Below are 11,813 nucleotides of genomic sequence, written 5' to 3' on the forward strand. Positions count from 1 at the left end.
TTGTTACTCTCTGCTTTTCATATCTTTATTATTACATTCCTACGCGGATATAAGAAGTACGAAAGAGAGAGGAACTTACGTAGTTAAATAAATTGTAATATCAAGTTTTGTTGATTCTCACTTTTTATATGTGATTTGATATTGTCAATTTAGAATGCCTTGGAGAAATGCTATTAGTACTATTTTTTCCATTTTATCTTTTACGTGTCTAATGAATGATAAAGATAGAATGATACAAATATAGCGCTAATAACATCTCCCCAAACGCACACTTATAATTTATCAAAGACATGTGATATAATGAGTTTAATAAGTATTTGCGACTAGCATCTGCATGATGTCTATTATTGATGTATATGTATATTATACATAAATATAAATTATACATACATTTGTTGTTAAATCTAGTATCTTAGAATTAATTGTTTAATATAACAAAATATGGTGCCCCTAATTTTACGTATCGATAAAGAAGATCATAACGTAAAATGTAAACTTTAAATGCTAAGTACAGAATTTATTAATAAATAAAGAACATATTACAGTAAAAAATTAAGTACATATTTTTATTAAAAAATTAGTGTTCAATTCTCAGATCTGTTATCCAATATAAATGCTATCTAATATACAGAGAGTAAATAATTACTCGTTAGAAGTGCGTCTTTGGACATAATCTAATATTTACAATAATTCTCGAATTTTTTTAAGGCTCGAACAAAGCGATTTTTTTTTTTTTAAAAGTAAAATAAAAATTCATTGTGATATCTCCCCTGATGTGCACTATAGTGCGGTTGAGGTGCACATAATTTTATTTATTATAATTTTTCAAGAACCAACTTGCAAAATTGGGCTCTGTACGTACTTTTGCAGCTTCATAAAAAAAGAAATAAAAAAATCTTATATGGCACAATATTACTTCTAGGAGATAAAATATCAGCATGAAAACATATATCTACACCGCGAATAAGGGGTGTAGATACATATCATTTTATTTATAAGTTTTAGACAATATCATTTTATTTATTATAAGTTTTTAAGAGTGAATTTGTTAAGCGAAATTGCAAAATTCACCTCTTTATCAGGCTTTGTAGTTTTGTAAAACATCAAAACAAATTTTATGTCAAAATATTTTTTCTACAAGACAATATATATATATATATATATACAAGAGTCTGAGAGAGTGCAGATATGTAGCTGCACCGTAAATGGATCTAGAGACTCAAGGTGTCTCAAGATTTGTATTCCGGCCTTTATGCTGTGTGTATGGTGTGTATGAGATGACTCTGTTTAAGGAACATAACCTCCACTTGCAAGTCAACAAGCTCAAACGAAAAGTAACAATTTGCAGCAAACAATAAGAAGTTAAAGCGAACGAAAGCGTGAAATGTTTCTGATTGTAAGTTTTACTTATAACGATGATTTTCCCATATTTATGAAATGTTCATTAATTTCTTTTATTTTAATTCTTTATCGTTTTATATACGAACTATAGATTCGTTAACCATGACGGATATCACTTTGACAAGCGAGCAAACGAAGTTTATAGAAGAATGCGAGGAGGAGTTCAAGGACCGGTATACAGAGAAGGATGGTGATTTCATGAAGATTAAAACACAGGAACCAAAGAAACCGCCAATCGTAGATCCTTGGTATAATAAGCCACGCAGGCACGATTGGTCGCGTCAGAACCAAAATCAAAATCGCGATAGACGTAATCATCACTGGGATCGTCGTAACAATGAAAGAAATGAGAAACTGGAGCGGCATGCTGGTAGACACTTCATACAACATCGGCAAAGGATGTATTAATTCAGCGATGTGGATACAAGCATATGAACTCGAATAACATCATCATCGAAATTTTGTCTTATTTAATTGTCTATGCGTACTGTTTCATTAATAGGTGATATCCATGGAATATTTATGTATAAGGCACTTGTTTATATATATATTTTATTATTAATAATTGATATAAAGTACTTATTTAGTCTACCAAGTATCAACACTTTAATAATGAATAATAATTTCATATTCAAAAGTTCTTAGCCCTACTGAACTGTTATACCAGAGCAGGCAATCATAATAATTTGCTTTATTACATATATTGAAGTTAAGAAAGTCACGATAAGAGCATATTTTCCACAATAAAAGTTCTTTTGTACAGCATATGTACAAAAAAAGATACATGGAAAGGTTTCCAATTGTATAACGTTTGATCTCTTCATAGAATATTTAAGATACAATTACACTTTTATATATATATAGTGTTTATATTCTCATGATAGATATTATATACAACATGTAGCTTACACTACAAATAAATAAACGATACATTAATTCAAATGTTCAGAATAAATATATGAATAATATGCAATTAATTAATAATTTCCTTTAGATATATTTGTATTCCTTGCGCTTTTTGTGTTCAAGAACGAAATAAATAGAGATTCAAGTTTATATGTAAGAAAAGAAAAAAGAAATAGGTACAGAAGGTATAACTAAAAAAACAATCTATTTAAATAGTTTCTGTATGTATATTTATTTATTTATATCTTGTTATATTTATTATTATAGTTTCAAAAATTATTTTAGAAAGAATTAGATTACGCATTATTAAGCTACATATATCAATGAGCAATAAGAGGGTAGAAGCAGACCAATGAATTTATTAAACACAATACTGATGCGTTTTGGAACTCCTCAAAGAGACACGTTTCACCTATAACCTGCTGCTGAATGATTGAACGTACCGATGCGTATCGAATGATACACGGATATACATTTTCGCCGTGCCTGTAACTGTAATTTAATACGTTTATCTCCGTTTATCCTCGTGTTTACTCGCCGACTTTGGTAGCAAAAATACGATTCATTAACTCTCACAGTTGAGTCTTGAGCGGAATTATTTATTATGAGGAGTGATCGCGTTGAACTGTACGAGCTGTGTGATTAAAAAAACGATCTTGCAATTATGTGGGCAGATACTATTCTAATTTTGTTTATCAGTATATGCACGGCGTTACTAGGCGAAGGTAAGAGTACAAATGTATCAATAAACATAGAGGAAGAGAAAAGTAAAACAGTATTTATTTCGATTCAACATGTGTTTACGTTTATCGTTTTATTGTGCCATTTAGGGTTGACATGGTTGATGGTGTACAGAACCGAAAAATATCAAAAATTGAAGGCCGAGGTCGAGAAGCAAAGCAAAAAACGTGAGTTTTTCCTGAGATATGCTCTGTACAACGCATAAACAATGACTATATTAACATGCTTGCTCTCATCTTTTAGTGGAGAAAAGGAAAGAGGCACATGGTGATTCTTTAGACAGGCAACAAAAGAAAAAAATCGAACGGGAGGAGGAGAGGTTGAAGAACAACAATCGAGACCTGTCTCTCGTGAAGATGAAGTCGATGTTCGCAATTGGATTTGCGTTTACGGCGTTATTAAGTATGTTCAACAACATATTTGATGGACGAGTGGTCGCCAGGTTACCGTTCGTCCCGATCAGCTGGATACAAGGCTTGTCGCATAGAAATCTCTCGGGTGATGATTACACGGAGTGCTCGTTCATATTTTTGTACATACTGTGTACAATGAGTATCAGACAGGTAAGTCTGGCTTGTCTTGATTGCATGGGCAAGTACAAATATCTTTTTGGTACTTCTCATTTCTAGAACATCCAGAAAATGCTTGGCTTCGCGCCATCCAGAACTGCGAGCAAACAGAGTGGCAGTATCTTTGGACCTCCACCTCAGCAATTTAAATAAATTTAAATTTAATGAATTGTTACTGATATTTTTATAGAGATCTCTTTTATATATCTTATTGTGTGGTTCTGAGAATTTATTTATATTTAATCTTTGTAATCTTCACACTCTACTTCCTGCATTGAATTATATTTAAATGTCTTCAGATTTTCCTACAATCTCTAATCTTTGAATATAAAATAATTACCTTTGCGCTTATTGGAAAATATGTTAAAATCTGTTAAAATCTATTAAATTGATAAATTTAATAGACTAAAAAAATAGACATGAACTGTGGTACAAGATATTTTGAGGTATCTTGTTACTTCAGCGAATATGTTATATATAATAAAGGATATTTTTAATTCACAAAATTATTGGACAGTTTTAAAAAATAATTGTGATTTATGTATTTTCTTTAAGCTTATACAACATGTTATATATACAAACATAATGTTCAACCATATACAAAAAGGTGTAATTAATCATCTTACGAGGTAAAAAATTTGCATTTGGACTGCTATAATGATTCAGATTACAAAGAATTATTACATGATTTTGTACATCATACTCGAGAAAATTAATTCAAATAATATCAGGTCTATTATAACTTTAAAGAGCATGTACATATGATTCCCATTAAATATTACTGTCCTGGTCTTTTCATTGTTACACAACTAATTGTAAATCTAACAGTCTATCACTATATAGAGAATAATCTGCTTATATATATATATATAATGCAAACATATTTTCAAAGAATCTACACATAAAAATTATTATGCTATAATGTATGAACTTGTCCATTTTTTTTTTGTTAAACTTTCGCTTCTAGCGAGACGCAGCACCACGTTTCAAAATATGAGCTTGTCATATTGAAATTCCTATACCATTAGGAATTATTATCGAATATTATTATTGACATTGCTTCTATCTCAGAATTCGATTATTTTAAGCAACGAAATGGTAATAACGTACAGTATGATTCTCAATAAAAAATTTTAAGAATGTTTGTAGAATACTTTAGCTGTCACATCGATATAATTCAACTTTCTTTGTAATTTTTTTGATCGTATTTGAAAACTATATTAAATAATAATAATCTCGGCAATGACTTCGTATAGGAAATACAAACGTAAAAGGAAGATAACGAAAAGAGAAAGGAGGGAAAAATCTCAAATGTCGATGGTATAATTCTAAAATAAATCATAATAAGAATTCGAAGAACCGAAAAAAGGATTAATTTAACAATCTTTCAAATGCTCTGCTGTCCAGCAGCCGATATGAATTTAGTTACAATTCAATTTTACAATGCGCTTACAATCGACCATATCGAATGCTGTGACAACTTTATATCACATTCATTGAAATGTCATCATATTTACATAACTTTTGAACGCATCGAGTATTATCAAATAGAAATAGTATTCATGTAGTCAGATACTTTTTAAAAAGAATTGCACATTAATCACTTAATGATCACTTTGGGAATTGCACGTCGCGCATTGTTCGCGCGCGCACTCGAATCGCTGCTCTTCAAACGAATTGTCATCGATACGAGTCCCATGGATAATCATCGATAATATGATATATTATTAAAACGCTGCCAAGTAATTTCACTCCTCTTCTGCTTCGTCACTTTTTGGTACTCTAATTGAAGACATTTTTTCAATATTACTCAGTCCATATTAAATCACTAGTATCCAATTTAATCGGTATCACACTATTTCACTTTTAAAATGGCGGACAGTTTACACCGGGATGAAGATACTGGCATTTATCACCGACTCGACAAAAACCGTTTTTCGAAAACTGTCTACAAACCGGTGGCTGTTTTCCACTTCCTCGCCATCCACCTCCGCCGACACCTCTCCAACCGCCTCTAACAGGTCCACGATACCCCCAGCCAGGACCACCTCTGCCTCTGTTGTGCATATGAGCGCCTCTCGGACCCGGAAAGTTAGGTCCAGGAGGACCGTACATCGGTCCGGGCGGACCTTGAAAGTTATTGTATCCCATGTCATCCGGACACATCATGCCATAGCCCTCTTGATTATACATGGGTGGTGGTCCCATCATTCCTGGTGGTACCATGGGAGCACCCTCCATCCCCTGATTAAAACCACCTGACATGTTTGTCATCGGGTTTATATTAACGTCTGGCACGAGAACTTTGCCATCGCCTGTTCTCCAACCACCACCACCACCGGTGGCTGGTATTGGTCCCGCCATCTCCTGAGTCATGGGAGCCATATGCGTGGGAGGCATCATCTGTTGTGGTATTTGCGGCATGGGGCCCATTGTTGATTGAGGTCCCATAGGTGTCATCATGTTTTGTTGGTTGTGCGGATACGTCGTCGGATAATGGAACGTTGTTACAGTCGACGGTTGTGGTGGTTGTGGCTTGGGGTCCGGCCATGGTACCGCTGTGAAGTCCTTCTCGCTCTCCTTATTGCCCGTGAGATCTTCTAACGGTATTATTTTAGGATCGGTCAGTAGGTGGTGTCGTTCTTCATCAGGTTCGGCCGCAGAATCTGGAATCCTATAATACAAAAATGATCAGAATTGAAAATTTCCAAACTGATTAAAAATTTGAATATATCCTACCCTGCGTGCATCCAAATGCGCAACCACTCTCTGAGCGCTCAGGGAGCCCTTTAATTGGTCTATATTTTAGAATCTAACAGAATATGCCAATCAGAAAGAGCACACTGAGCGTTCAGTGAGCGGTTGAGCATCTGGAAGCATCCATTCTGTGCAAGACATTTTTACATTTGTAATAGTTTTGTAAAAACTTATATATTTTTCTTTCATTGCATAAAACTCAATTTATTTTTGTACAAGTAGTAGCAATAAAATGGGTTAAAGCAGTCCTTTGTGTAATCTAGATTTATAGAAAATAAATTATAAAATAGCTATGGGAGTCAGCGTAGTTAACAGTGCGATTATATATTGTGCTCATTACAATTATTACATAATTAAAATGTAGCAATGTATAATAATTAAACGTTTCAACTCATCTTTGAGTTATCCTCAGTTAAACGCCTTTTAAAAGTAACAAAATGAGTGCAGCATTTCCATACATTGTGAGTTACTTAACAATTTCCTGACTCATTGAAATCAGAAACTGTAAACAATATAATGTGGACACACACAATATGATGTAAAAAAAACTCAAATTTAAAACAAACACTCGCCACGAACCCCCGCAATCCAATAGTGAATTTTTGTATAGAAGCGATGATCAAACATTAATAAAAAATGTGAGTGTGATAAAAAAATTTTTTTTTAATAATTTATAATAGTTATGTAAAAATTGTAGTTAGGTAATGGTCCTGCTATATCCATTTCTAAAAATTGCAAATAAATGTTGTCGAATTAGACTAAAATCACGCAGGGACATCATTTTTATTAAACAATACAAAATATTTAGCCGCTATTGAAAACCGCAAAATACGCAGAATCTAGATTTTCAGTATCTGTCTTGCTTGGTTTATGCTTCAGTCTTAACCCTAAAATTCTAAAATTCAGCCAATAAGGCTGCCAGTCTTAATTGGTCCTAACTGAAATCTGTATTCCATTGGTTGAATTTTAGGATTTTACGATTAAGACCGAAGCATAAACCAGCCATAAGTTAAGACCGTTACATTATTGTTTAATGTATATCATTTCTGACACGAGTCGCTTATTAAAAATTCTTTCAATATCCAAAATTTCCACATCTTCCCAATGAAATTCATGATTGGTCGTGTTTAGCAGACTCAACTGTTGCGGAGTGGATCCATGAGCGTTCGCTGCTATTGATGTACTCTTTTATACGTGGTCTACAATGAACAGTAACAGTAATTAAAGAGTAGGCATAGAAATCGACCAATCATAGTTGATCCTTACAACTATGATTGATTGATTTCTATTCTGCCTCCTTAATCCACTACTGCTACTACCTATTGTAGACCACGTATTAGATCCAATAGCAAGCGCTCACGGATCCGCTCCGCAACAATTGAGTCTGCTGTACATAACCAATGGCTGCGTTCAGCAGAGAAAGCAGCTTTGCAACTGTTTTAAAATTCTTCAATATGATTGAGTCTTGCTTTTGATTCCTTATAGATCTAAACGTATAAACCAATCATATTGAAGAATTTTACAACAGTTGCAAAGCTGCTTTCTCTGCTGAACGCAGCCATTGGGGGCATTCAGAACAACAATCGCTCACTGAGCGCTCAGTGAGCTCTTTCATCTGATTGGCATATTCCATTAGAGTCTAAAATATAGACCAATCAGATGTAAGAACTCAGTGAGCAGTTGACGTTCTGAATATATCCATTGTAACGTGTATGCTTTGTTATAACCGAATATGAAGAATATTTCTTTTAATATGATTGGTTCTGAAATTTGGTTGTAATTTTCTATCTGTTTGACTCACTTAAGACGCATCACATTCAATGCGATACTACAACTTATGCGGTAAATAATAGAGGAATCTAAAAGTGAGCTTTTATGCACCTTAATAAATTTATTTAATTTATTGAAACTGAAAAGATATTTTTGTATGTACATTATTTATAATGCCTCTAAATTTGTTGGAAATATTTTTAATGTATGGTATAGTGGCGAATTAGTTTTAGAATTGCTATTGCTAGCCTTTCTTTGTCATACAAAGGAGTATGTTAAAAAGAATTGTCGATTTTGGCCCCCAAGATACACTTGGAAATAGACCTTGGAAAATCATTGTTTAAGTCCTCAGAAAACAGGAAATAACAATCATTTGTCCGGGAAGTGGTGGGAGGAAGTGAACATTCCTCCTGGAGAGAAAAGGAAGAAAGATAAACTAGTGCAAAAGTTCAGCCAAAAAGAACAGGTCTCAGGACTCTACTGTTCATCACTCATATTTAGCGACTCCAAACCTTCTCTGCTATGCATGCGTGCCTGTGTGCGTACTTAAATATATATGCATTAGTATGCCTCAATATATAACAGATTTAGTGACTCGAAATTTCAACAACAAAAATATTGCGATAGAATATTTTAATTACTGGAGCAAAAAGAAAGAGTAATAAGCATGAAAACGATTGGAACTATTATTATATTGAAGTATCCATTGCTGGACCAATTATTTTATTTTGTGTATTATATGATGAAGTCGCAAATATAGAAGGAGCGATGTAAAGCTATCAATAATAGTAGGTTTTTGGCTATCATTTTTTATTATATTTAAGCTACTTTAGCAATGTTCCCACCATTTCCTGGATAAATGATTGTTATTTCTTGTTTTCTGAGGACCCAAACGATGATTTTTCAAAGTCTATTCCCAAACAGACACTTTTTTAACATCCTCCTTTATTATTAACCAAACACTTTAATCATGCAAAAATTGCGTCAAAAATAAAATTAATCGGGTAGTCATTCTCTAATAAAATACTAATTATAAATCCCAATTCTTTATATGAATGAAATATATATATTCTCTATAATAAATCCATTCCTTTCGTGGAACATTGGATGCGAAAGCAAAAATGCTTTTTTATAATTTTAGAGTTTCAATATTGAGGACTCCTTGTTACTTATTATAGAAAAAAAATAAAAATACTTTTATTATACAATCCGAGCGGTGGCTATCGATTGAGTGTATATAGAACTTGATCAGATCAACCGTTATTGAGAACCGATCTCAATCCCCCGCAACTTGCCGATTCGCGTAAAGGAGGCACGGCAGTGTCACTGCGCTTTGGCTTAGCGCCGAGATACTACCGTGTCTCCAGATTGTTAAGATTTATAGGTATTATATAGTCCTCTATTATTCTTCGCTTGTTTACTAGGTTAAGCAGTTAATCCTAGCCCTGTATCACATATTAAGAGATTGCTTATGAAACTGCTCATTCTTTTCTCCTAGATCCTCTGGCTCAATAAACATATAGTCCCAAGATCTGTATTTTTTTTTACAAGCGAGCATAGAACAGTGGCGAGTCTAAGATCATATATGTGAGCTCTGGGGGATATATATCTTGTAAGAAGGCTAATGCTCAATCTCAGTTTGTTTCTCTTCATTGCATTGCCGTTAGCTCCTTTGTTCTGATCGGCTTGTTTCATTAATTGTTGAATTGTCGGCAGCTCTTTACCATTTAGTAGGAGTTCAGATGCTCCTGCTCCAACCAATGATGATTCTTTTATCCATGGAAAAGAGAACTGGAACAGTCTGATCAGCTAGGCCCACTTCTGATCCCAGCTTTGCCAGACTATCCGCTCTCTCATTTCTTAGTATGGACCTAATGTCCAAGGACCTACATCAGAGTAATGTAGTTCGTTTCCCCTAGTTTTGGCTAGTGCTTGTATGTAATCCCAAACTACAGAGACGATTCTATAGAAGTCTTAGCATGCTTTAACAGCTGCTGTGCTATTTGAGCAGATGTAGGTACGGTTTCTACTTCTATTGTTTAGTAAGTATTTTTGTGCAACAAATATGCTATAAAATAAAAATATATTTCATCTCGTTGTTGCGAAATGTCGTTAAAATATCAATGAAATTATTACGTACATGCTTCGATTAAAATAAAGGGCTTGAAGAATGCCCTTTTCGCGAGCATATTGGATATCCTTCTCTTTGCTGTCCTTCCCAGGCTCTACTAATGGAGGTGGTAGATCAATCGGAATTAAAGGTTTCCATCTCGTTCTCTCTTCCATTAAATCTTCATTATCTAATAACACAAAAAAACATTTTATATATTATATATTCTGTATATATGTATACAAATATATATATACATATATGTATATAAATATAAATATATATATACATAATCATGCATGGAATATAAATAATTGAAACAAATAACTGCAAAATAATTTTCGAGTACATTATTGTACTTTATATAAACAGATACTTAATGATGTAATTGTAGTTAAAAAAGAATTATATTGTTATCTCACGAATACGTACTTAATTTTCGGGCCATCTGGAATGCCTCCCTTTCGTTCTGTTTTTCCATCTGTTTCATGTCGGTAAATGTCTTCGTTACGTTAACTCTTTCCGTTTCGTCCAATTCGAAATAACGTATAGATTCTAGATCTGTCTTCCACTTCAAAACCTTTTTCGGCCCTTTACGCTTTTGAAGTAGCAGAACGCTTTTAAGTCCATCTACATATCGTATTTCGGGGTAGGAACTATCCTTCTTCATCGAATCCGAAATTATCGAAGATGCATCTTCTGGTGATTCTACGTCTTTCATTTCTTCCACATCGTCCTCGGGCGTCGGTGCTATGATAAAACAAGTATATATTAATTATTATTTAGACAATTTTAACTTATTTTAACATGATGATACAGAAAAATCATTTGTAATATTAAGGCGCATTATAATAATATTAATTTTTAATGTATAAAAAATATTAAATTATGTAAATAAAATAAAGCCATAATTATATAATTTTTTATATGCAGTTAAATTTTTAACAGAGATATTTTTCGCTACTTATGTCCGCTTTTATCAATATAGTTTAATTTTAATCTCTCAACTAATAGCATTTTTTCTTGGCTGCACTAATGCAAAACTCAGACAGTCTAACGTTTCCATAGTTTATAGTAATAGGCGAACTCATTTGATGTACCGTATTTCCGTGACTACGGTATAGTGCAAGTTTTATGCACGAAATGGGATTTTGCTACACCGTCTCAACGAGACGGTGTGCAGCCAGTGTGCTATTTAAAATTTGAAAATAGAAGTTAACCGGCAGCAGAATTTTAACGCATAATGAAGTGTACACCACTCCAATGCAATGCAGAGCTTACATGCATCCAGCGCGGTGCAAGGCTACAACTAGTGCAACCTAAAGGAAAATGCTATAACTCTTCATCTCTTTTTAGTTCTAAGAATTAGAAAAAAATAACGAGTGAGTTGAGATTAAAGTTAATCTACATTAGTAGAAATAGGCATTAATGAGTTAAAATGATGATAAAATACGTACTGTTACTTCCAATATCATCATCGTCTCTATTGTCTTTCTCTTCATCAAGCATGATCTGATCTCTATCTTTCTTCGATTCTTCTTCTCCACTTTCTCTTTCCC

General features: G+C 33.4%; 3 protein-coding genes across 6 annotated transcripts in view; 2 read left to right on the forward strand and 1 right to left on the reverse strand.

The window, feature by feature from the left end:
- The first annotated feature begins 1,253 nt into the window (after positions 1-1,253).
- Positions 1,254-1,930, forward strand: LOC108721910 (RNMT-activating mini protein). Its single transcript, XM_018446712.1, has 2 exons — positions 1,254-1,396; positions 1,493-1,930. Exon 2 carries the CDS (start codon positions 1,504-1,506, stop codon positions 1,807-1,809), a length of 306 nt encoding a protein of 101 aa, XP_018302214.1. The 5' UTR covers positions 1,254-1,396; positions 1,493-1,503; the 3' UTR covers positions 1,810-1,930.
- Positions 1,931-2,732: 802 nt separating this feature from the next.
- Positions 2,733-3,809, forward strand: LOC108721903 (calcium load-activated calcium channel). The gene is made up of 4 exons (XM_018446703.1): positions 2,733-3,032; positions 3,138-3,215; positions 3,292-3,611; positions 3,678-3,809. Exons 1-4 carry the CDS (start codon positions 2,972-2,974, stop codon positions 3,768-3,770), a joined length of 552 nt encoding a protein of 183 aa, XP_018302205.1. The 5' UTR covers positions 2,733-2,971; the 3' UTR covers positions 3,771-3,809.
- A 1,044-nt stretch (positions 3,810-4,853) lies between these two features.
- PNUTS (Phosphatase 1 nuclear targeting subunit) overlaps positions 4,854-11,813 on the reverse strand; it is a 22,533-nt gene continuing 15,573 nt past the window's right edge. For all 4 annotated transcript variants that reach the window (XM_018446717.1, XM_018446716.1, XM_018446714.1 and 1 more), the window contains 4 exons: positions 11,712-11,813; positions 10,687-11,004; positions 10,285-10,444; positions 4,854-6,291 (listed from right to left, as the gene is read on the reverse strand). The exon at positions 11,712-11,813 is cut by the window's right edge and continues 40 nt beyond it. In XM_018446717.1, coding sequence (XP_018302219.1) covers positions 5,484-6,291; positions 10,285-10,444; positions 10,687-11,004; positions 11,712-11,813 — 1,388 coding nt within the window. In that variant the 3' untranslated portion in view covers positions 4,854-5,483. The remainder of the gene's footprint in view (positions 6,292-10,284; positions 10,445-10,686; positions 11,005-11,711) is intronic.

This window comes from Mycetomoellerius zeteki, unplaced genomic scaffold (genome assembly GCF_001594055.1).
Source record: "Mycetomoellerius zeteki isolate Tzet28-1 unplaced genomic scaffold, Tzet1.0 scaffold188, whole genome shotgun sequence".
NCBI classification, from domain to species: domain Eukaryota; kingdom Metazoa; phylum Arthropoda; class Insecta; order Hymenoptera; family Formicidae; genus Mycetomoellerius; species Mycetomoellerius zeteki.